This window comes from Aquarana catesbeiana, linkage group LG01 (assembly GCF_042186555.1).
Source record: "Aquarana catesbeiana isolate 2022-GZ linkage group LG01, ASM4218655v1, whole genome shotgun sequence".
Taxonomy (NCBI): domain Eukaryota; kingdom Metazoa; phylum Chordata; class Amphibia; order Anura; family Ranidae; genus Aquarana; species Aquarana catesbeiana.
The window spans coordinates 651,834,292-651,861,146 of record NC_133324.1 but is presented as its reverse complement, the minus strand read 5'-3'; the positions used below and the strand labels follow the sequence as shown (position 1 = coordinate 651,861,146).

The 26,855-nt window shown below is 47.3% G+C and overlaps 1 protein-coding gene across 1 annotated transcript in view; it reads left to right on the top strand.

The window, feature by feature from the left end:
* Positions 1–20,386: 20,386 nt before the first annotated feature.
* Positions 20,387–26,855, top strand: part of LOC141110080 (alcohol dehydrogenase 1-like) — a 99,767-nt gene continuing 93,298 nt past the window's right edge. The window contains exon 1 of the mRNA XM_073601306.1: positions 20,387–20,515. Coding sequence (XP_073457407.1) covers positions 20,498–20,515 — 18 coding nt within the window. The 5' untranslated portion in view covers positions 20,387–20,497. The remainder of the gene's footprint in view (positions 20,516–26,855) is intronic.

Genomic DNA, 26,855 nt, shown 5'->3' with positions numbered 1-26,855 from the left:
TAAAGCCGGCCATAAACAGATTCAAATTTGTCTGGTTCGGCAGGAACCAGACGAATTTTGATCTACACTAGGTTACCAGAAGTATTGGGATGCCTGCCTTTACAGGCACATGAACTATATTGGCATATCAGTCTAATAGGGCGTACACACGGTCGGACTTTGTTCGGACATTCCGACAACAAAATCCTAGGATTTTTTCCGACGGATGTTGGCTCAAATTTGTTTTGCCTACACACGGTCGCACAAAGTTGTCGGAATTTCCGATCGCCAAGAACGCGGTGACGTACACCACGTACGACGAGACTAGAAAAGGCCGGTTCAGAACCAAGCGCGGCACCCTTTGGGCTCCTTTTGCTAATCTCGTGTTAGTAAAAGTTTGGTGAGAGACGATTCGCGCTTTTTCAGACTCGTGGCTTTCAGATCGTTTTCTGCCGTTCAGTTTGTGCTTGTGGGTTTGTATCTGCTCTTCAGTGCGTGCAGTCAGTTCATTTCGGAGTTTTCTGTGTGATCTTGCCTGCTCGTTGCTGTTTTTCAGGTCGCTCTTCACAGGCCTTGCTGTTCTTCAGTGCTTTCTGTTACTTCGTTCTGAGCAGCCGACCGTTTTCTAGCCATGTTTATGCGTACTCCTCGTAGAGTTCGTGCTGTGCGGGGGCTTGGTGTTGGGGTCCTGACCTTGACACAAGTCCAGTCCATGAACAGGGTGGGGAGGAGTTCATGGACCAAGAATTGGTTGCTTCAGCGTGACCAGTTCTCTCATATGCTTTTGCTCCGTGAGATCCGTGAGAATAATCCTGATGATTTCAGGAACTTTCTCAGGATGACGGACCCCGTGTTTCACCGTCTGTTGGCTTCGCTGACTCCTTATATTAGCAGGCAGGATACCTGCATGAGGCAAGCCATCACTCCGGAGCAGAGGTTGGTCGCTACCTTGCGGTATTTGGCCACAGGGAGAAGTCTGTAGGACTTGAAGTTCTCGACAGGCATCTCCCCCCAGGCTCTGGGTATCATCATCCCAGAGACCTGTTCTGCCATCATACAGGTCCTACAGAAGGAGTATATGAAGGTAAGATTTTTATCCTTTTATATCACATTTTATTGTTTTTAATGTTTGATAATATATTGTATTTCTTTCCTCATTCCCTAATTACCATGATTGTAATATGCTGTGAATGTCCCCTTTGTCCTCATGCATGCTGGATTTTTATGTAATTATTATTTTCGGTCTTTCATACATATTTGCCCTTCAATAACCTCCCCAGCATGGTGTCTCTTGGCCCTATATTCACCTCATGTAGTCACTTAACAATGTATTTTATCTGCTCCATAGTAGTGCTTTACCCCAAACACCCCCTAAAATGTTTGGTAATGTTATTTTTGATTTAAATTCAGGCAGAGTGCCAGAGGCTTTTTTTTGTGGTGTCCCCAAACAATTTTTAGTAACCCTCCTTCCCCCAACTGCTAAGTCAGCTGATCCCAATTCTCTATCCTCAATCATCTATCTGCTGACTTTGCCAAACCCATACACACTATACCCATCTCTTTAGTGCTCTGATTTATGAATGAATTCCCCAAAGCATGTAGTGCAAGGGCCTGCCTGTATACTTTCAAATGGTACTGTTTCAAGTTTTTGTAATAGCAGAATGTCCAAATGTCCTCAAATGTGTACAGTGTGTATTTATATCTTTGTATTATGACACTTCTTACCTGTCCAGTGGGCTGCCAATAGTGTAACTAAGGAGGGGCTGTTCCAAGTAATACCCTGTATTTAGGCATTCATCTCTCAATGAAGTGAAGAGGGTTACCTGTCCAAGAGTTCCCCCCCCTATAATGTTAGAAATGGCCCATGAGAGGGGTGGAGGGGGAATATGATAGGTGTACCTTATACTTTGGCGTTGTTAAATTCCCCTTAATAAATGCTATCTGGAGGTTGCCCCATAATGTTTGTGTATAATCTGCTTGCCATGTTTCTGTGAAAAAATAGTAATGTTTATTGTTTTTTCCTCAACAGTTTCCTTCCACGCCACAGGAATGGCAGACTGTGGCCTCCCACTTTGCCCAGCGGTGGGACTTTCCTAACTGCGGAGGGGCAATTGATGGGAAACACGTCCACATCGTCCCACCACCCAACTCGGGGTCGTACTATTATAATTACAAGGGGTTTAATAGTATAGTGATGTTGGCGGTGGTGTCGGCTAATTACGACTTCTTGTATGTGGACGTGGGGAAGAATGGCCGGATGTCCGATGGTGGAGTGATCGCCCAGACGGAGTTCTACAGGTGTCTCCAGAATGGCAGCTTGGACTTGCCAACTCCAGAGGACAATGTGGAAGGTCTCCCATTTGTGTTCGTTGCCGATGAAGCGTTTGCGCTGGGGGACCACCTGATGCGGCCATTCCCAATGAGGACCCTCACCCCGGAACAGAGGGTTTTTAATTACTGGCTGGCCAGAGCCCGAAGAGTGGTGGAGAACACATTTGGAATCCTGGCCAGCCGGTTCCGACTATTTCTGACACCCATCCATATGGCGGAGTATGAACTGAACCATATAATACTGGCGTGCTGTGTTCTCCATAATTTTTTAAGAAAACATTCTGCCAACTATGCTGGCTCAGTTGGGCCAGAGGCCGGAGTCCTACATCCAACAACACTGACGGCGCTTGAAAGCGGCCGTCCTGGCTTGCCCTCCCTGAGTGCCCGTGATGTCCGGTTACGATACCTGGAGTTCTTTGCGGGTAGGGGGGCTATCAATATGCCAGACAATATGTGAAGCCTTTTTCAAATAAAAAAAAAAAAAGAAATTCTTTGAGGACATTTACTGCTTGTGTTTGTTTTAGCTGACCCTGACAGAAATGTGTGGAGTCCAGAAAATGTCGTGATTGTGTAACCGTATTATACAAAGCACTGTTGGCTGGTATTTCCTAAATGCAAAAACACATTTCACTCCAAGTGCACTTGCAACTGCACTGAACCTGCACTTGTAGTGCAAAGTGTATTTGCCCTTAGGAAATAACCCCCACTTTTGCATAAAACAGCTATTACATCACCCCAAAAGTGTTGTAGTGTTGAGACAATAATCCACACATTCTTGAGTAAGCCACTTTTTTATACCTGCACAATCACATGTGCATTTACCAAAGGTTTTTAAAACAAAGCAACATGTTTGTTGTATAACAATTTTTGCAGTAGCATTATCAAAAATCGAAATATCCATTTCAGATAAAACAGGCCTGTGTAAAACCAACAAGAAAGCCAAAAAACTTGAACTTACAAAGTTCACATTATGTAAAAGCTGAAGGCTATATCAGACATCAGTATTTAGGAACTGGGTTTGATATAGCGTTCAGATGGGGGGAAATCACCCCTGGAAAAGCCAAATTTGGAAGATGCACACAAATTTACGAATGTCAACATGTGCTATATGCCATCAGGGGGGATCAAGGGACGTGTATTGGGGGAGCAAGCCCTTCCTCAACGCTACTTTATAATTGAGGAAGGGGTTGCACCCCCAAAACGCGTCCATTGATCTCCCGTGATGGCAGATAGCACATGTTGGCACACTGTGTGCATCCTCCAAATTTGGCTTTTCAAAACATTGCAAAAAATTTTAAAAGATTGGACCACAATAAAACAAGTGATTTTGTGGGGTTTAAATTCGCCCCAAAACATCAATGATGTTATTATTTTTTATAATAACATCATTGATTTTTTGCTGGATGTTTTGCAGTTCAGCATTACACCCCATGATCTCCCCGATCAGGATCTGGGCACTTTCAGAAGTAAAGCGTTCTCTATCCCTCACATCACGATCACCTAAAAAGAGATAAAGAAAAAAAAAAAAGGTCTCAAAAATCTGCCACCATCCATCTCGTTTACCTGAGCCTGTGGTCGCAGACACTCACCTGTTGTGGTGCCAATCTCCACCACATCTTCTTCTTCCTCCTGCTCTTCTTCTTGAGTTGTTGGCATTTCACCTTCTTCCAGAGGTGGGGGGTCTGTGTTCTCCTGGGATGAGGGGTGTCCTCCGAGTCTTTTCTCCCCTATGTAAAACAAAAATGGTAGAATTAGCACACAGATATTTGATGGCAGAACTAGAAATAGGAAACATTGCTTGGAAGTGGGGTACAATTGTCTATTTTAGCCAAGTTCCAAGATGTATATTTTTTATTGGCCTTTGTCAAGCTGCATTACTTTACCTGTTTGGTACAAGCTTCACAGATGTAGCCCCCCTATAGTATACACTGGAGCACCTGTGTGGCTCCCTAATAAAAATGGTGTTCTGGGGTCCCACACTAGTGCTCCAGTGTCCAGATGTGAAAACAGCTGCTCAGTGTCCTCTCCTTACACACAATCTAGTTTGCATTTCATTCTAGTAACAAAGCCATCTACACAACCCAATTCTTTGAAGACAAGTATAGGGCCTCAAAATGCTGGCCAAATGCATATGGGCTAAACAATGGTATTTTATAGTCCGAAAGAAAAATGTGTGATCCGAACGAATAATGTGCCCATGAACATGAAAGTTGCCATTTTAAACTGTACAACAGTTCCTAAAAGCACATGGAGCAGCACGAACGTAATAAACATAAAGAATAGGAACACAGCACAACTACTTACTTTTTTGCAGCACTCTCCGGATCTTTCTGTACTGCTCATGTTCTCGTAATTTCAGGTCCGACCACCGATTCCTGAGCTGATCTTTCGATCGTCGTACCCCGAATTTCCGGTGCAGACTCCTGACCACTTTCGCCATGATCTTGGCCTTTCGGACATTGGAGTTGGGGTAAGGCCCATACTTTCCATCATAGTCGGCCTTCTTCAGGATGTCCACCATCTCCAACATCTCCCCAAAGGACATATTTGAGTCCTTTAATCTCCTTCTGGATCGGGACATTTCAGGCTCTGGCCTTTCCTCCTCCTCCTCCTCCTCATTGCTCCAATTATCACGATCATGCTGTCTATCCGCCATGTGCTCTTCCCCCACTGCGCCGAACGAAAAGGGGCGGGGAACAGACTAGAAAGAACGTCGGGGGCGGGCAGAGTTATACGCATGCGCAGTGTGTATAAAGCGTAACACACGTTTGTCTTACGTACGATCTGTGAGCGGAGGAAGGAGCATCGGAGACGCCGATCATGCTAACGAAGGTAGGATCTAAACTTGGGCCTATACTGCTTCGAAATGGAAGCCTATATTGTAACAAGATTAGGGGAGTTTGGCCTGACATTAGGGTTTGTATTGTGTTGTGCATTGCAGAGAAAATGGATGGGTTCAACGACCACAATTTCCTGCCCCTGTTCATAGACAAGTACAGGGAGCTGCCCTGTCTGTGGCAAGTGAGACACCCCCACTATAAAGACAAACAGAAGAGGCAGGCAGCGCTGGAGAAACTGCTGGACTTGGTGACGCCGGTGGTCCCCACGGCAACCATCCCCTATTTAAAAGCCAAAATTGGTGGCCTGAGGAGCACATATCTTAGGGAGCGCAAGAAGGTCACGGATTCCCAGAGATCCGGAGCTGCAGCAGAAGACGTTTATGTCCCCAGGCTGTGGTACTACGAGAGACTGCGATTTCTGTCAGACCAGACTGAAGTCAGGGAATCCCTCTCCACTCTTCCTTCCACTCTTCCTTCCACCCCAGCTGAGGCTTCCGATGTCCAACCTGGGCCTTCCAGCCAGGAAGAAGTGGAGGAGCCCAGCTGGAGTCAGGTATAGCATTCTTCTACAGATTTCAGGACAATAAATAAATGATGTTTACTAGATGTTATTATTAATCACTAATTGCTGATAAAAAAAAGTGTTTTACATATCAATAGACAGTAGTGGGCACCCAAAATTGGGACAAGAATGAAAACTGCTGGGCTCAGAAGGATAGTCTGTTATATTTGTTAACATTGAATTTGCAGCAGTCAGGAGGTGAAAATTGTGTGTGATTGATGACTAAAAATCTCAAACTATGTCCCTTTTTCATACACAGGAAGACCTCAGCCAGGAGGAGGTTGTGGAATGTGGCAGTCAGGAGGAGGTGGGGATTAGTGGCAGCCAGGAGGAGGCGGGGCTAAGTGTCAGCCAAGATAAGCCTGGGACCAGTCGCAGCCTGACTGAGTCTCAGGTTCCTCCCCTCCGCCTGCCACATAAACGAGCCAGGAAGACGACTCCGAGTCCCGTGCAGGATTCAGCATACAGGCTGATCCAGGAGGCTTCTGTGTCCCTCAGAGCCTTCCCCGGTCCTGAAGAGGCCTTTGCCTGCATGGCTGCCACAAAATTGCAGGGCATGCAAGAGGGTCAACGCAGGCTCTCTGAGGACCTGATTTATAAAGTCCTACGTAAGGGGTTGAGTGGGGAACTAACACCCAAGACGGATGTCATTGAGATCGACGATCCTCCTCCTCCTCCTCCTGCTGCCACAACTCCACCACCACAGCCACAGCGTGGAAGGAAGCGTGGAAAGAAGACCAAAGAGTGATGACCCTGGGTTCAGTCTGGTCTGACAGAAGATGCAGTCTCTCGTATGACCACAGCCTGGGGACACAGATGTCATCTGCTGCTTTCCGGATCTCTGGGACTTCTGGACCAGACTGCACTCCCATAGATAAGGACTCCTCAGGCCACCAATTTTGCTTTTAAATAATTGATGTCTGCCCTGGGGGTCCAAGGCTTCACCCACTTCTGAAGTTTCTCCAGCGTTGCCTCCCTCTTTGTTTAGTTGTGAGCTCTTAATAAAATTTTTTAGGTAAATTCTACTCTCCTGTGTGTGTTTTCATCCAAAAAGGACAGTTTGTTGGTGACGATTCAGGTACATTTCTAAAGTACAATGTGAAATTAACAAGGGATAACAACACGAAACAATCTCCTACAGATTAAATAGAACAACATATCAATGGTGTTGTGGGAACTTGTCACAAAAAACACACACAAACATTTTCGGGAGTACAAATCAAAATCACCAAAAAAAAAAAAAAAAGAGAAACACAAAAAAAAATCTACATTAAAGACAAAAAAAAAAAATAAAATATAAAAAAAATGTTGTCAGATGTGAGAAATCAAAATATATTGAGGGAATCCAGATAAATAGTAACAAAATAAGTTTGTGAGAAGTGTGTGTGAATATGAGCAGCAAAACGACTTAATTCTTGTCACATTATAAAGAAGAAGAGAGTGCGCTGTATTAAACCATTTTTAACATTGCAGCGTGACGAAAGTGCTGTATCCATTGCGAACGCTAAGTTTACCAGAACGAGCTGTCCCGTCTCTGAATTTCTTCTGAGCATACGTGGCACTTTGTGCGTCGCAACAGGCCACACACGGTCGGAATTGACGCGATCGGATTTTGTTGTCGGAAAATGTTATCTCCTGCTGTCCAATTTTGTGTGTCGGAAAATCCGATGGAAAATGTCCGATGGCGCCCACACACGGTCGGAATTTCCGACAACACGCTCCGATCGGACATTTTCCATCGGAAAATCCGACCGTGTGTACGGGGCATTAGTCCGTAGGGTTCATTGAGTTGGCCCACCCTTTGCAGCTATAACAGCTTCAACTCTTCTGGGTAGGCTGTCCACAAGTCTTAGGACTGTGTCTATGGCAATGTTTGACCATTGTTCCAAAAGACAGAGGGACTATATGCATGTATATATGCAGTGTGTTATTTCTTTTAATGTAGCAGGATAAAGATGCACAGGTCCATATTGATGCACAGGGCCAGTCCTGTAGAGCCTGTGTAATGACGTTCTGCCTACAGCCGCCCTAAAACATGCATTAGAAGAGGCAGCCGTATGAAGTAGGGCACCAGTGATAAAGAATTGAACCTGAGAATGAAATAAAGGAAATAAACAGGGCCTGAGTTTATTAATGTTCAGTATTGTGTCATGAACTCTCAACGACTTCTTGTGGTAGTTTGCAGAGTAATGTGTAACTGTTTTATAGCCATTTGCATCTGATAACACAGGGGTAGGCAACCTTTTGTGCACAGTGTGCCGAAAAATGTTTTCAAAGAAATTGAGCGTGCCGCTTTTATAACAAAAAAATGTCAACTTCACACTCTCAATCACAAAAAGGATTTTTTATAAAGTAAATGTTATAAACTACTTTAGTAGTGAGAAATTAACATCATGCACTCTCACCTCAGATCAGCCCTAATTCCTGCAACTCCACACTTCAGATCAGCCCCAATTCCTGCACCTTCACACCTCAGATCACTGCCCCCCCCCTCCCCCAAATCTGTTTCACCTCTGTAACCCCTTGCACATCTGCCCCACCACTGTACACCCCCTGTACATCTGCCCTACCACTGTACCACCCTGCTCATCTGCCCCACCAATGTACCCCCTTTCTCATCTGCTCCACTGCTGTAACCTCCTGCTCATCTGCCCCACCAATGTCCCCCCCTTTCTCATCTGCCCCACCAATGTTCCCCCTTTCTTATCTGCCCCACCACTGAACCATCTTCTCATCTGTCCTAACACTGTAACCCCCTACCTCATCTGCCCCAGGACTGTACCTCCTGCACATCTGTCCCACTTCTGTTCCCCCTGCTCTTCTGCCCCACCACTGTATCCCCCTGCTCATGTGTTCCACTGATATACCTCCTTTCTCCTCTGCACATCTGCCCCACCTCTGTACCCCCGGCCCCACCACTGTAACCCCCTGCTCATCTGTCCCACCACTGTACCCCCCTGCTTTTCTGTCCCATCGATGACCCCCCTTCTCATCTCTCCCACCACTGTACCTCCTGCACATCTGCCCCCACCACTGTACCCCCTTCTGTCCCACCACTGTAACCCCCTTGCTCATATGCCCCATCAATGTACCCCTTTTCTCATCTGCCCCACCACTGTACCCCCCTGCACATCTGCTCCAGTGCCAAATCCTTCTCATCTGTCCTAACACTGAACCCATCTGCTCATCTGCTGTACCACTGTAACCCGCTTTCTCATCTGCCCTCACCAATGTATTTCCTGCACATCTGTCTCACTTCTGTACCCCCTGCTTTCCTGCCCACCACTGTACCCCCCTGCTCTCCTGCCCCACCAATGTACCCCCCTGCTCTCCTGCCCAACCACTGTTCCCGCTGCTCTCCTGCCCCACCACTGTTCCCCCTGCTCTCCTTCCCCACCACTGTAACCCCCTGCTCTCCTTCCCCACCACTGTAACCCCCTGCTCTCCTTCCCCACCACTGTAACCCCCTGCTCTCTTGCCCCTCCACTGTAACCCCCTGCTCATTTGCCCCACCAATACACCTCCTTTCACATCTGCTCCACTGCTCTACCCCCCTGCTCATCTGGCTCACCACTGAACCCCCTTCTTATCTGGCTCAACACTGAACCCCACTGTCAGGAAAGGGTCCGTCCGCTGGTAAGATCTATCATTTGGCGTGCAGTACTAAGGTCCACCAGCAGGTGTCTCCTGGCAGTTTGGAACTGTCAGGGGAATCTTTCCCTGCTGGTGTTATGTCATCATTTGGCCGTAGTACTAGCGTCCACCAGCGGATGGATCCTGGCAGTATGGAGCAGACAACACTCCCTACGCTCAGGTGTTACATGAAGACAATTATTGTCAGTCCCATAAATACCCAGCAAGCCCTCACATGCTTGTCTTGGTATCTCTCTCCTTGAGACCTGACCTTGTTCTCCTGTTACCCGATCCTGAGCCTGCATCTGACCTTGTTCTGTGCTTATCCTGACCCGGACCCTCCTGTGTTCCTGTACCCTTTCCTTTACCCTTCAGCCCGATCCATCCCCTCCTTGTCCTGTTGGTTACCAGTCACTCATCTTCTGATCTTCCGTGTATGACCTTGGCCTGGCTAATGTTTATGTTTCTGGAACATCCCTTGTCTTTCTGCTGATGTGCTGTGTATGACCCTGGACTGGCTGACATCTGTGATTCTAGTACTGCCCCTTGCTGTATATACTGTTGTTGTTGGTGAGTTTGTTGGGTGGGTTGTGTACTGTTTGTATTTTCTTATTTATTACCTATCTTAATAAATATCATTACTATTCACTTTTCATGCATTTTTGGTTATCTCTGTGCAGTCCACACAGTCTGGTCTACTAACTCTTCTGACACCCTTGCTCATCTGACTCAACACTGAACCCCCTTCTCATCTCTTACAGCACTGTACCTCCTGCACATCTGCCCCACTGCTGTACCCTCCTGCTATTCTGTTCCACCTCTGAACTCCTCCTGCTCATTTTCCCCACCACTGTACCCTCTTCTCATCTATGATATGCAGAGTGGTGAAAAGAAGCAAAGATGAGACACATCTACCTGTCCTGGCACACTCATCCTGCTGATCCACCTCTCGCATCCAGCCCACATGCTTGTATGTAATGTATGTGATGTTACATACAAGATTCTAGAATGGATGCACAATGATGAGCTCAGGTCAGGGGCATTTTATGAAAGCAGAGGGCCTGTGTGCAGGATCATAAGTTGGTGAGAAATTGGTTGGGTGTGATTTTCATTGCACTGAATACTGGCTCTGGCTTAAAGGGACACAGAGTGCAGGGATTCAGTAGTAAGTGACGGAAAGGTTCAGGAATAATTTCAACAAAGTTCCCAGAAGCTCAACAGTAATTTCACAAACTGTCACCTGATTGTGGTTTTCTCAATCACAGTAAAATCCCTTCTATGAGATTGGTAGTGGCAACCAAGCGAGTCATCTTCCTCCAGATGGTGGATGGGGCTAGTAGGACTATGATTGGCTTTAGCAGTGGCCAATGACAGTCCTCCTCCTCCTGGAAACAGGGACTGCCCCCCCTACCAGAACTGCACCCAATCTCTTCCCCATCACAAAATCTGATGATCACAGCTACAACAAAGTTAGAGAACCAAACAATGTTTCCCATCTTTTACAATGTGTGGGGGCACAGTGCTTCCCCCTCAATGCAGGTACGGCATGGGGAACACTGAAATTGGAATGCATTAGTGTCTCACTGACACTTCCCTGCGCTGCTCTGCTGATGGGGAGGGAGTCGAGTGCCGGCAAAAGGGGCCTCGTGCACCGCTTGTGGCACCAGTGATGGGGGTTGCCTACCCCTGTGATAACATGTCATAGGTTATTCTTAGGGATGAGCTTCGTGTTCGAGTCGAACCCATGTTCGACTCGAACATCGGCTGTTCGATCGTTCGCCGAATTGCGAACGATATGGGCCGTTCGCGCCAAATTCGTGTGGCGCGTCACGGCCCATAATTCACTGCGGCATCGCAGTGCATTGCTTGCTGATGATTGGCCAAGCATGCACTATGACCCGCATGCTTGGCCAATCACAGCGCCGCCTTAACAGAGAGCCATAATTGGCCAAAGCCAAGGAGGCTTTGGCCAATTATGGCTCAGGGGATTTAGTACACGCCCCACACTATATAAGGCCGCCTGCACGGCGGCCCTGTGCAGTGTGTTCCGGTGTGCTTAGAGAGAGAGAGAGACAGTGTCGTTTCATTTGAGTTAGCTAGATTAGGCAGGACAGTCAGTCAGTTAGCTGCACTTAAAGTGTATTGTGTATATATATGCATCCCAGGTGTTGCATATATATATATATATATATATATATATATATATATATATATATACACTGTATTCAGTTTAGCTAGATCCGTTCCTGTTATCTTCTAGACTATTTACATTTAGTGCAGTGCGTCCTGCTCACAGTGTTCAGCTAGATCCGTTCCTGTTATATTCCTACTGACAGGCAGGCTTGTCTTGTTACAGTATTTTGAAGAAAATTACTGGTGTTCTTTTGATCCTATTAGTACCACAGTCAGGCAGCTAGACTATTTACATTTAGTGCAGTGCGTCCTGCTCACAGTGTTCAGCTAGATCCGTTCCTGTTATCTTCTTACTGACAGGCAGGCTTGTCTTGTTACAGTATTTTAAAGAAAATTACTGGTGTTCTTTTGATCCTATTAGTACCACAGTCAGGCAGCTAGACTATTTACAGTTAGTGCAGTGCTTCCTGCTCACAGTGTTCTGCTAAACCTACAAGTTAGTGGGGTGCGTCCTGCTCACAGTGTTCAGCTAAACCTACAAGTTAGTGGGGTGCATCCACCTCACAGTGTTCAGCTAAACCTACAAGCTAGTGGGGTGCGTCCTGCTCACAGTGTTCAGCTAGATCCGTTTCTGTTATCTTCTTACTGACAGGCAGGCTTGTCTTGTTACAGTAAATACAGCTACCTGAAGAAAATTGCTGGTGTTCTTTTGATCCTATTAGTACCACAGTCAGGCAGCTAGACTATTTACAGTTAGTGCAGTGCGTCCTGCTCACAGTGTTCTGCTAAACCTACAAGTTAGTGGGGTGCGTCCTGCTCACAGTGTTCAGCTAAACCTACAAGTTAGTGGGGTGCGTCCACCTCACAGTGTTCAGCTAAACCTACAAGCTAGTGGGGTGCGTCCTGCTCACAGTGTTCAGCTAGATCCGTTCCTGTTATCTTCTTACTGACAGGCAGGCTTGTCTTGTTACAGTAAATACAGCTACCTGAAGAAAATTGCTGGTGTTCTTTTGATCCTATTAGAACCACAGTCAGGCAGCTAGACTATTTACAGTTAGTGCAGTGCGTCCTGCTCACAGTGTTCTGCTAAACCTACAAGTTAGTGGGGTGCGTCCTGCTCACAGTGTTCAGCTAAACCTACAAGTTAGTGGGGTGCGTCCACCTCACAGTGTTCAGCTAAACCTACAAGCTAGTGGGGTGCGTCCTGCTCACAGTGTTCAGCTAGATCCGTTCCTGTTATCTTCTTACTGACAGGCAGGCTTGTCTTGTTACAGTATTTTAAAGAAAATTGCTGGTGTTCTTTTGATCCTATTAGTACCACAGCCAGGCAGCTAGACTATTTACAGTTAGTGCAGTGCGTCCTGCTCACAGTGTTCTGCTAAACCTACAAGTTAGTGGGGTGCGTCCTGCTCACAGTGTTCAGCTAAACCTACAAGTTAGTGGGGTGCATCCACCTCACAGTGTTCAGCTAAACCTACAAGCTAGTGGGGTGCGTCCTGCTCACAGTGTTCAGCTAGATCCGTTCCTGTTATCTTCTTACTGACAGGCAGGCTTGTCTTGTTACAGTATTTTAAAGAAAATTACTGATGTTCTTTTGATCCTATTAGTACCACAGTCAGACAGCTAGACTATTTACAGTTAGTGCTGTGCGTCCTGCTCACAGTGTTCTGCTAAACCTACAAGTTAGTGGGGTGCGTCCTGCTCACAGTGTTCAGCTAAACCTACAAGTTAGTGGGGTGCATCCACCTCACAGTGTTCAGCTAAACCTACAAGCTAGTGGGGGGCGTCCTGCTCACAGTGTTCAGCTAGATCCGTTTCTGTTATCTTCTTACTGACAGGCAGGCTTGTCTTGTTACAGTAAATACAGCTACCTGAAGAAAATTGCTGGTGTTCTTTTGATCCTATTAGTATCACAGTCAGGCAGCTAGACTATTTACAGTTAGTGCAGTGCGTCCTGCTCACAGTGTTCTGCTAAACCTACAAGTTAGTGGGGTGCGTCCACCTCACAGTGTTCAGCTAAAGCTACCTCTAGAAGGTTGGTGGTGTTCTCATACTACAGGCAGGCAGTTGATTTTGCTAGCTGCAGTATCAGTACATATATATATATATATATATATATATATATATATCCCAGCTTAGTGCAGCTACAGGCCATTAGTATGTCTGGAAGGCCAAGAAGGAGAGGCAGACAGTCACAAGCCAATAAGAGAGGGCAAGCAGGCTCTGTGTCTAGTGCTGGTCGTGGAGACGGTGCATCCTCATCAGCACGTGGCCATGGGACACGCTTGGCCTTTTTTTCGGCAGCTGGCCATGTTGAGCCGCAACATGCGGAAGACTTGGTCGAGTGGATGACCAAGCCGTCCTCATCCTCCTCATCCTCTCTCACCCATGCCCAGGGTACTTTGTCTGGCAAAGCAGCGGCCTCTTCCCTCGGCTCAATGTCATCAGTGACTCCTTCCCTAGCCCCACCATGTCCTCCTGAGGAGTCCCTCGAACTGTTTGACCACAGTGTTGGGTACATGCTCCAGGAGGATGCCCAGCGTTTGGAAGGCTCTGATGATGATACTGAGCTCGATGAAGGCAGTAACACGAGCACGGACAGAGGGGGTGCCCAAGAAGGACAGCAATCTGCCAGTCATGCTCCCCCTGCTGCAGCATACTGCCAGGTTTGCTCCAGTGATGAGGAGGGAGGGGATGATGAGGGCACTGACTCAACGTGGGTGCCTGATAGGAGAGAGGAGGAGGAGGAGGAGGAGGAGGCGGCACATCACCAACGAGGCAGGATGCCCTCCAGGGGCCAGCCTAAGGGCAGCACATTGACTGCATCACACCCCAAAGCTCCACATGTGCAGGGCGCTGCAGTCTCTGCGCGTTATTCCAAAAGTCCTTTGGTATGGGCCTTTTTTGAGACGAGTACATCAGATCGCACCGCTGCTATTTGCAACATATGTCTCAAGCATATGGCCAAAACATCTCCCGCTTGGACATCACTTGCTTGACCAGACATATGTTGACCTGCCATGCAGTTCGTTGGCAAGCGTATCTAAAAGACCCACACCAAAGAACAAAGAGGACCTCTGCTTGCTCCTCATCAGCTGAGATTTCCAACCCCACTAGACCTTCAGTCCTCTCTGAGACCTGCACTGAGAGGAATGAAGGTGTAGAATTAGGTGTGTCACAGCCACGTACTTGTGGGCAATCTGATTTTGGTACACCGACGTCAGATTGTACCAGGCAAATTTCCCTGCCCCAGCTGCTGCACCGCCGAAAGAAGTTTGCTCCCAGCCATCCACATGCCCAACGGTTGAATGCTAGCTTGGCAAAATTGCTAGCACTTCAACTGCTGCCTTTTCAGTTGGTAGACTCTGCTCCCTTCCGTGAGTTTGTGGAATGTGTGGTTCCTCAGTGGCAGGTACCCAAACGCCACTTTTTCTCACGGAAGGCGATTCCGGCTCTCTACCAGCATGTGAAAGGCAATGTCCATGCCTCGCTGGACAGGGCGGTCAGCGGTAAGGTGCATATTACCGCTGACTCATGGTCCAGCAGGCATGGACAGGGACGTTACCTAAGTTTCACCGCGCATTGGGTGACTCTGCTGGCAGCTGGGAAGGATGCAGGACAAGGTGCAGTAGTGTTGGAGGTTGTTCCGCCACCACGCCTCCAAAATGCTAATGATTGTGACACACCTCTCTCCTCCACCCCCTCCTCTTCTTCTTCCTCCATGGCCTCTTCCTCGGAACCAGCGGTGCTCCGTAGTCGTTCAAGGGGCTACGCAAGTACGCAGGCCAAAAGATGCCATGCGGTGCTTGAGCTGGTGTGCTTGGGGGACAGGAGCCACACTGGGGCAGAGGTTCTGTCAGCTCTGCAGGGGCAGGTTCAGAGGTGGTTGACGCCACGCCAACTTAAGGCAGGAATGGTGGTTTGCGACAATGGCACCAACCTCCTCTCTGCCCTCCGACAGGGACAAATGACCCATGTGCCCTGTTTGGCTCACGTCCTTAACTTGGTGGTGCAGCGGTTCTTGGGCAGGTACCCGGGCTTACAGGATGTCCTGAGGCAGGCCAGGAAAGTCTGTGTGCATTTCCGCCGGTCATATAATGCCAGTGCTCGGCTGACGGACCTCCAAAAGGAGTTTAACCTGCCCAAGAACCGCCTAATCTGTGACATGCCCATCAGGTGGAACTCAACGTTGGCCATGCTGCAGTGGCTGCACACGCAGCAGAGGGCCATCAATGAGTATCTGTGCGACTATGGCACCAGGACAGGGTCAGGGGAGCTTGTTTTTTTTTCCCCACGCCAGTGGGCCATGATCAGGGATGCATGCACTGTCCTGTCACCATTTGAGGAGGCCACGAGGATGGTGAGCAATGACAGTGCATGCATCAGTGACACTGTCCCCCTTGTCCACCTGTTGGAGCACACGCTGCGTGGAATAATGGACAGGGCACTTGAGGCAGAACAGAGGCAGGAAGAGGAGGACTTCCTTAGCTCTCAAGGCCCCCTTTATCCAGACAGTGTTCCTGCGTGCCCGCCGATCACACAGGAAGAGGACGAGGAGGAAGAGGAGGAGGAGGAGGAGGAAGATTGTGTCAGTATGGAGGTGGAGCCTGGCACTCAGCATCAGCAGCAGTCTTTAAGGGATCAGTCCCAAGAAACACATGGACTTGTACGTGGCTGGGAGGAGGTGGCTGCGGACCATGTCGTCCTTAGTGACCCAGAGGACTCCGGACCGAATGCCTCAGCAAACCTACGCTGCATGGCCTCCCTGATCCTGCAAAGCCTGCGTAAGGATCCTCGTATTCGTGGTATCAAGGAGAAGGACCAATACTGGCTGGCAACCCTCCTTGATCCACGTTACAAGGGTAAGGTTGTGGACCTTATCTTGCCATCGCAGAGGGAGCAGAGGATGAAACATCTTCGGGAGGCCTTGCAGAAAGGTCTGTGCAACGCGTTCCCAGAGACTGGGAGGTTACAAACTCCTGTTTCTGGACAACGTGTTGCTGAGGCTTCGGTCAGTCAAAGAAGGAGCGGTGGAGAAGGTGGCCGTCTGACCGATGCGTTCAGACAATTTTTTGGTCCGCAGCCCCAAGGTATGATCGGTTCCAGCAACCATCGCCAGCGTCTGTTTTACATGGTGCAGGAATACCTAGGGGCAAGATCAGACTTGGACACCTTTCCCACCGAAAATCCTCTGGGTTACTGGGTCTTGAGGATGGATCACTGGCCAGAGCTTGCACAGTATGCAATTGAGCTACTGGCCTGTCCTGCATCCAACGTTCTTTCGGAACGCACATTCAGTGCTGCTGGAGGCGTGGTAACCGATCACAGGGTGCGTCTGTCCACTGACTCGGTCGATCGACTGACCTTCATAAAAATGAATGAGTCTTGGATCACCACCAGCTACCAAGCACCTGATGCTGATGTAACCGAATAATTTTTTTTGAAATCTCAGATCCCTTCAAAGACTGCCTATGCTGATGCTGAGTGACTATCCCTGAGTAATTATCCTCTTCCTCCTCAATCATCACGCTGATAGCTTGTAAGAACATTTTTGGTTCTGGGTGCCACCACCAGTGCCTAAGGCACAATTTTTCAGCCCCTGTTTAACAGGGGCGTGTAATTACGATTTTTGATGTAATACTTTGCAGCAGGGCTCGTTCCTGCATTCCAACTAGAGTGTCTGTGAGGGGTTGCAGTGTTGTGGCACCAGCACCAGTGCCTAAGGCCCAATTTTTCAGCCCTTGTTTAACAGGGGCGTGTAATTACAATTTTTGATGCAATACTTTGCAGCAGGGCTCGTTCCTGCATTCCAACTAGAGTGTCTGTGAGGGGTTGCAGTGTTGTGGCACCAGCACCAGTGCCTAAGGCCTAATTTTTCAGCTCCTGTTCAACAGGGGCATGTAATTACAATTCTTGATCTAATATTTCACAGCAGAGCCCTGTGAGGGCTTACAGTGTTGTGGCCACAGCAACACCTAAGGCCCAAATTTCTGCTGAGTATATAGGGCAGGACCCTACTTTCAAACAACTAACTTACAAACGACTCCTACTTGCAAACGGAAGGAGACAACAGGAAGTGAGAATAAATCTACCCCTAGGAAGGGAAATTCTCTCCTGTAAGAGTTAATATGGGAAAAACATTTCTCCTTTCCACTGATGCTTTCCAATCCATTGGGACAAAAAGTGAGGTGAAATCTTCTGAAGAGGAGGAAAGACAGCAAAACAAATGTCACAGGGGTGATAACCCTTCCCTATGTTTTCCAAAAAGCTTAAAAAAGATTTTTTGGCTGGAGCTAAACACGTTAAAAATGTACCCGTTCAAAATTACAAAGAGATTCTACTTAACAACAAACCTACAGCCTGTATACTGCTGTTCAGAGTATATAGGGCCTGGTGGCCCCATACATGTCCCCTGGGGTAGGACCCGGGTCCCCAAACCCTTTTTAGGACAATACCATGCAAATTAGCCTTTAAAATGAGCACTTTTGATTTCGAACGTTCGAGTCCCATAGACGTCAATGGGGTTCTAACGTTCGTGCGAACTTTCGGTCCGTTCGCAGGTTCTGGTGCGAACCGAACCGGGGGGGGTGTTCGGCTCATCCCTAGTTATTCTGTGCATGCCAGAGGTCATCCTGCACCAGAACTAATTTTTATGCATGGTGTGGCTACTTTAGAAACGTGTTCTGCCTATTTTTATAATGTCTGTTGACCAATTATGCATGAGCATTCTACACTGTATAAATACCTGTCACAAAGCATCCATTGGCCTTTCTATGGAGAATGCCCATGCACGCGCACATGTTAATAAATCTACTTTCTGTAGTGTGTGCCTCGAATGCATCTCAATGGATGACTGTAATTGGCGGCAGCAGGTCCCAGGAATGCCATTACACAGGCTTTGCATGCTGCATGGCCCCCGTACGACTGTGTGCATGGAGCTTAACAGATCTTGAATTTGTTTGAAATGCTGTTTGCTTATATTTAAATTTGAATTCATTTTGAATTGTGATTTGTTTGAATTCAAAATGAATGGCACCACAAAGCATAAGTATGAATCAAGTCTTAAAGTGTTACTAAACCCAGAAACCTGCATTCACTATACCTGGTCTCCCACAGTACACAGAACATGGAAATGCTATAGCTTTAGTAAATATAAACTGCTAAATACCTTTTCTCATCAGCAGTCTTGTGACTTCTATCAGTGTCTGGTTAAAGCTTGTAGGAGGAGTTTTCATACTACCATCACTGTACTATAAGACTGCAGGACCCCTGACCCTCTGTCTGGACAGTGCTGATTGGTGCTGTGCTGATCACATGCACTGTCATGGTTATGCAATAGAGTTTTGTCTGTCATCTTACCTGTCTCCATGTGTTCATCTCTAAAGACCAGCTAAATCTCACCTGACTGCTTTTATAAACTCTCCTCTAGCATTGCTCCACCCCAGCTCCTATCAGAGAATTCTATATTAACCTTTGCACTGTAGGCCAGCCCTGCTGATCAACCTTTGTGTGTTTTGGCTTCCTGTTCCTACCTGCCATGTGCTCTACGTTTGTTTCTGTTACCGACCTTGGCATGTTCTCAACTATTCCTGTCTGCTCGTGACCCTGACCTTTGGCGTGTCCCCGACTATCCCTGTTTGCCTGTGACCCTGAACCTTGGCGTGAACTCTGTTGTCCTTGTTTGCTTGTGGCCCTGACCTTGGCTTATTCCCTTACTATCCCTATCCTCCTGTTGCCTACTGTGGGTGTGAGCTGGGGGACCCTGGGGGTCGCAACCTGGAGCCAGTTGCAGCCCAGTCCATCCTCACCACTAGAGGCTCTGGTGAACACCTGCTGGCTCTTAGACTCCGCGCCCCAGGGAATTTTATGCTCTAACCCCGGTGGGATCCGTGTTGGTGTTCCAGCGGCCCTGCCTTCCTTACCACCCTGACTCCCATCCGCAGCAGTCAGCCGTAGGGTCCACTACCTTGTGGTGCACTCCTGATCCCAACGGTGTGCATCTGTCACCTAGCCTCAAGGTGACCTGACATGCACTCTCCCAAGAAAACAAAAAAAACAACTCTCTAGCAATACACACCAAACTGAGCATATGCAGCTTGTACCCTACCCTCTGTACTGTCCGGGATGAGTCAGGGACAGTGGAAAAAGGGGAGGATCAGAGAAGACAGGATCAAACAGAGCCTTTTTACACAATGTGGAGGTTATACAGTGAGTATAACAAGCATGCTTAAGGCATATACAGACTGATTTTACTGTTGTGGGTTTAGTAACACTTTAAGGGCTGATTCACACCTCTCTGGTGTGGTACATTTTTGTAACATGTGCGGTAGTGTGTTGTAGTGCCATTCATTATAAATGACAACACAATTCCAATTCACATGCATTGCAGTGCACCACAACCAATGGTAATGCACTACAATGTGTTGTGGTGCTCTGCATTGCCAAAAATGGTGGATGCATGTCAATTGTTTGCACATTTTGGCGTGTTGTCTGCCTTAAGTGCACCCTATCGTATGTGCGTTAATGCAATGTGCCAGGACACCAAGGTCTGAATGGCCCCTAAGCCATTTTGGTTGCAGTCTGGGTATGTTTGAATGGGAATGCTGATTGTTGCTTCAAAGTAGAACTCCAGGATTTATTTTTTATTTTTTAGATCGCCCCTCCTGTATATAAATATATTGACAACATACAAAAAAAGAATGCTCAGAATGTGAGAGTGTCATAATGCAGCGGCGTCAGTATAATGCACACTGCATATACCACTTCGACCACACATTGTAAAAAATGGAATAATCTGATTTTCAGCTTCAGTGAACCCTTTATCTATAGGATTTTCCACATTCTTTTGACTTTTTACATAGTGATTTTTTTTTTTTTGAGAAAGAGACTTGCACAAAGTGCAAGCATAGTTGTAATCATTTACTTACAGCAGGAGCAGTAAGAGTGTTACCTTGTACTAAAGCAGTAATAACATAAAGCTGCTAAAAAAGAAGCTGCACATTGAAGACTTCTGATTGAAATGGATACCACTGGAAAAGTAAGAGTATTTTTTTTTATAAACAGTTGCTATTAAAATTGAAATAATGTTTGTCAGGCGTTTGACTGTTACCATGCCTGTGTGACCATGTGGCATTATCTAGGTACACATTTATGTAACGTGGCATGTGCATAGCTGTGAGTTTTACATGCTTTTCATTGGGAAACCTATTCTTTTGAATGGGCTGCCCAGTGCACAGAAAATGCACTACAGAAGTGCATGTACCATTAATTTTAAACTCATTGCACCAAAATGAATAGTAAAAACTTACTATGCACTGTGGTGCTACAAATGCACATGCAATACCAAGTTGTGAGGTCCCATTAGGAATGAATGGCACTGCAGCACACTTACAATAAAAACATACGTTCTGTGCATTGCTTGAATGCATGTAATTTCATACAAGTTCCCGCAGTGCCTAGATGCGATTGAGCACTTAATCTGTACTCATGCATGAAAAATGTGCTAGCAAGAAAATGTCTCACTGCCTATAGCAATCCGAGAGAATCCTTGTTTTTGTTTTTAAACCATGGGCTGTAGAAATGACATTTGAAAGCTGATTGGTTGCTAATACATTTTTACACTTTTCATACCTAGATACCCATAGAGTTTAGATACAGATACAGAAACTCGGAAGCAGAAAGAAATTGTATCTGGTGTAATAGTGATAGTGCATAGATACCTCAATACCGGGCCAATTCTGACACTTCTCATATACATGTAAAAATCGAAAATGATTTAGAACCCCCAAATATTATATATTTTTTTTTTTAACTAGAGACCCTAGAGTATAAAATGGTGGTCATTAAAATATTTTATGTCACACGGTATTTGCACAGCGGTCTTTTAAAGGCAATTTTTTGGGGAAAATTACAGTTTAACCTCTTGCTTACTGGGCACTTAAACCCCCTTCCTGCCCAGGCCAATTTTCAGCTTTCAACGCTGTCACTCTTTGAATGACAATTGAGCAGTCATGCAACACTGGGACCCAAATTACATTTTTATAATTTTTTTCTTTTAGTGGTATTTAATCACTGTTGGGTTTTTTATTTTTTGCTAAAAAAACGAAAAAAAGACCAAACATTTTGAAAAAAACGAACAGTTTCATAGTTTGTTATAACATTTTGAAAACAGGTAATTTTTCTCCTTCATGTGCGCTGATGAGGCGCCACTGGTGGGCACTGATGGGTGGCACTGATAGGCGGCACTGATGGACACTGATAGGTGACACTGATAGGCAGCACTGATAGATGGCGCTGGTAGGCATTGGTATGTGGCACTGGTGGGCAATGATAGGCAGCAGTGATATGCACTGGTAGGTGGTAATGGTGGGCACTGGCAGATGACACTAGTGGGCACAGATGAGGCAGCAGCTCTCCCTGTTTGGGACTGATGTCCCTCTGATGGAAGGCGGTGATCGGCTTTTCTTTTTCTCCTCACGCTGTCAGCGTGAGAGAAAAAAAAGCTGATTACTGATCTTCTGTTTGCATCACGTGACCAGCTGTCATTGGCTGACAGCTGATCACGTGGCAAGGGGCCAGGATCGGCCCCTTACTCCGATCTGTGATCTGCCAAATTTCATTGACGCACTAATCACAGAGCGTGCAGTGCGCTCTCCGCAATCTTGGGAGGACATACATGGACACCCTCCTGGCAATTAAGGCCTGCGCTGTAGCTGTCTTTCGGCTATAGCGTGGGCGGGAGGTGGTTAATGATTAAAAAAAAAAAAAACAGTAAAGTTAGCCCAATTTTTTGTTTAATTGAAAGATGATTTTATGCCGAGTAAATAGATACCTTACATGTCACGCTTTAAAATTGCGCGCGCTCATGGAATGGCGACAAAATACGGTACTTTAAATTATCCATGGGTGACGCTCTAAAAGCCTTTGCAGGCTACCAGTTCAGATTTACAGAGGAGGTATGGTGCTAGAATTATTCCTCTCGTGGTGATACCTCACATGTGTGCGATCACTGTTTACATATGCGTGTGGGACCGACATGTTAGTTTGCCACTGCGTGTGAGCATGGGGTGATAGGGGCACTTTAAAAAAAAAAAAATATTATTATTTTTACATTGTTTTAAGAAAAAAAAAAATGTGGTCACTCTTATTGCTGTCAAGAGGAATGTAAACATCCCATTTGACGGCAATAGCAATGACAGGTACTCTTTATAAAGATATGGGGGGTCTATTAGACCCCTCATCTCTCCTTTGGGTTCCAATGCAGCCGCAGTAGCAGCGGTAGCGGTGGAAGGGGGCTGGGAGTGGGACCCTCTTCCGACACCTGTAAAGGTATTCCAGTGGCTGCCCAGTCGCTCGGCAATACTTTTACATGTATTTTACATGTCTGTCTGTTGCCTGCTAGAATGTGTTTATTGTAAATAAGTCTAGTATGGGATCGAAGAGTCATTAGATCCCCATTGTTGTTTGTGTTAATTAACTCTGCTATTGTGTGAAGAAGAGTTCTGTGTTGATTTGTGATAATGTTGATTGTGTTTTCTGAGCTACAAGATGGCCAGTCTGGCCTAAAGGTCATGACTGAGTCATCTAGGCTGTCTAAAGAGATTAGTTAAATAGCCCATGTTAATTAGGTTTCTGGTCACAGGTGTATGTTCAGAGTAATATGAGCAGGAGGTATGCACCTCCTCTTTTACTGTATAAAAGAGCCTCTATTCCTTTCCATAAAATAGATTCCTGGTTGAACTTACATACAGCATGCCTGGTGTTAGTTCTGAGCTATCACAACTGGATTAGAACGGCACATAGCTGTAGTTCAATTCCCGGAGCATCGGATGACCGAACCATCAGACGTTGCAATCTGATTCAATAGCCACAGAGGAGTGTCAGGAGAGTGGAACCGAGAGAGCAGAGGCTCGTTACATTGGTGGCAGCAGTGGGATTTGCTCTCCAGTTACTGGGACACTCCAAACCAGCCTGCAGGAGAGCCTAGCTGAAAGACTTACTTGAGAGCCGTGGAGGGAATGCTGGGATCGTGCTTCCTTGCCGTGAACACATCCAAACCATCACCTGTATCCAAGGTCCAGATAGCAGGAGAGGAGAGGTACAGATACCAGCCACAATGGAAGAGGAATTCAGAAGGAGGTTGCGAGAGATGCAGATACAGCACAGAGGACCAGTATCAGAGCAGGTCCTGCTAGGATGGTTTGATTCTATCCGCTGCGAACTCTGGAAGGAAGTGCTAACCCGTGAGCAGCGAAACCAGGGAAAAGTTCTCCCCTCCATCCATGTAAGGTACTGGTCATAGTATGAAGTGCGAATGCTGTTATTGGGGGAACAGCCAAACCAGGAGTGGACAGCTGAGTTAAGCAGGCTGATCCGGGCAGAAATGCGGTTGGACGAGAGCTACAGAGCCCTCCAGTGGTATGTAGCCCAAGTGTGCCCGTGGACAGCGGATGACAGCCCCACAGAAGGCTTTGACTACGATGGCCTGGGATTGTTGTACTGGAGGCTGTCCAGGGACCCTGACTTTGGGAGCGATCGGGAGTGGCGTTTGGAGGAAATAATGGAGCACAGAGAGCAAAGACTGAATGTCTCGGAAGTGCACTGGGCACAGGAAGATTTGGAGTTTCTGGCCGTTCAGGAATGGGAGCTTGAGATGGCCTACAAACAGCTGCTAGACTCTGCTCAGCAGCAGGGTGGGGCTCCCTTTGCCTGGGACTATCAGGAAATACCAGTTGACAACTCTGAAATCCTGGCTGAAGAGTCGACAATGTGGCAGAGTAACAGTGTGCTTTGCCAACCTGCCCCCGCAGCTATGGACATGGAGGTCTTATGGTGGATGGAGCAAGTGCTGACTGACCTTGATGAACCTGTTTCTGCATTGGATGATCTTGGATGGAGGAATGTGCCTGTCCAGCAGAATGCCAGAGAATCGGCAGTGGAAAATCTGGAGATTGCTATCCCTAAAGCTGAAGTGCTGACAACTGCCCAGCACTGATAGCATCTTCTGGGTTTCCACGGAGGGGAGATGGTGAACCTTTATCTCCAGACACGAGTTGCAGAGACAGAGGATTTGATAGACTTTTCTGCTGAGGAAGAACAACCTGGTGAGCCTCCAGCAGAAGAAGAGCTGTTATTAGGGCCAAACTTCACTGTGCTCTGCCCAGCACCAACAGAAGTATCTGTGGAGTTACAAGGAACTTCCCCAGCTGAAGCGCTGGCAACCAGACAGAGGGTCCAAGATCTCTGCCTTACACCTGCGGCGGTTCCGGAGGCTCAGGGTGAGAAGGAGGTGGTCACTTCCCAGCAGCAGATCAGGATACAGGGGGAGTAGGGAGAGGAGGTGTTCGTCGTCCCTCCCCAACAGTTGGCCAGGGTGGAGGAAGTGGTCTTTCCTCCCCAGCAAAGATCCGTGCACCTGGGAGACAGTACCACAGACATATCGTCTCAACATGAGGAAATGCAAAAGGAAGCAGCCAGCTCACCTCCCCAATGGCAGTTACACAGTTTGGGAGTGGAGGAAGCCAGCCTCCTGCCCCAACGGTTAGCCAGAGCGGAGGATGTGGAGTCCCCAGCAGAAGGGCTGGCAACCGGGCAGAGTGCTGGTGGCCTCTGCCCTCAACTAACAGAAGAGGGAGTTCCTGTGGTAGTGGATGGGACTTCAGTCTCCACTTGTATACCCCAGGGATTCTGGGCGGCCGGCCCAGATCACCAAAAGCATGACGGAGTGAGCCCAGTCACCCTGTCTTCTCTCCAGCGGCTGAAAAGACTCCAGGGAGAAGGGCCAGTCCAGGCCTCTCCCCAGCGGCGGGCGTGTTCTCTGAGAGAGGCAGAGGTTGGCTGGGTAAGTAATGCTCTGTTTTGGACAATTTATTTGTGTGGATATCAGCATTGGGGGACTGGAACTATGGACTAACTTTGGAGTCAACCCGTCTGGGGTCTCCTCCTGTGTTAGTCTCCTGCCAAAAGGGGAGAAATGTGACAGACCTAGCCGGGAGAGAGACTTTTGGAGGGGACTGAATGCTAGCCTCTTTCCGATCGATCGCGGGCCCTGGCATTTGGGGGAACGGTGCTCTTTGTGAGCTGTATGCCCGAGGACCCTTGAGGTGGTGTTACTTTGGATTCAGGTTCATATCCCCCCAAGAGACACAGACTCTGGGGACCCTGGATTTGCCATATTAGAAATAGTGGCTGATTCATATTGCTGGGACAAATACTGTTAGGAGATGCTGATGTCAATTCCAGCCACCTCTCTGTCTGTTGCCTGCTAGAATGTGTTTATTGTAAATAAGTCTAGTATGGGATCTAAGAGTCATTAGAACCCATTGTTGTTTGTGTTAATTAACTCTGCTATTGTGTGAAGAAGAGTTCTGTGTTGAATTGTGATAATGTTGATTGTGTTTTCTGAGCCACAAGACGGCCAGTCTGGCCTAAAGGTCATGACTGAGTCATCTAGGCTGTCTAAAGGGATTAGTTAATTAGCCCATGTTAATTAGGTTTCTGGTCACAGGTGTATGTTCAGAGTAATATGAGCAGGAGGTTGAACTTACATACAGCCTGCCTGGTGTTTGTTCTGAGCTATCACAACTGGATTTGAACGGCACATAGCTGTAGTTCAATTCCCGGAGCATCGGATGCCTGAACCATCAGACGTTGCAATCTGATTCAATAGCCACAGAGGAGTGTCGGGAGAGTGGAACCGAGCGAGCAGGGGCTCGTTACAGTCAAAAGTACCGACCCGCCCTCCTCCCCTCATGTCTGACAGCAGCTTTGAAGGAGACAGCTGGTTCATAACGGCAGCTTATCTCGACTGTGAACACCTTCTACAGACAATACGTGGCAAGAGGAATGCAGAAACGGTCTTTCCGACGGACTTTCGACGGAGTTACGATGGACTTGCGAACGACCGGACTTACCCACACACGAGCGGACTAAAGTCCGTTCAAAAGCCCTAAAGTTCGTTTGAACGTGATGACGTACGACCGGACTAGAATAAGGAAGTTGATAGCCAGTAGCCAATAGCTGCCCTTGCATCCTTTTTTGTCCGTCGGACTAGCATACAGAAGAACGGATTTTTCGACCGGACTTGTGTCCGTCGGAAAGATTTGAAACATGTTCTAAATCTAAAGTCCGTCTGATTTTCGACAGAAAAAGTCCGCTGGAGGTCCAATGAAGCCCACACATGATTGGATTGTCCGACGGATTCGTTCCGTCGGACCAGTCCGGTTGAAAAGTCTGCCCGTGTGTACACGGCATAAGTGTGTGAGTTTGTAATGTCTTGCTGGTTGGGGTGTGGCAGAGGACATGGGTGATGTTAGTAATAATGGTGCCCAACAATGGACACCCAAAGACCCCCTTCTGGTTGCACTGTTGAATTTGTT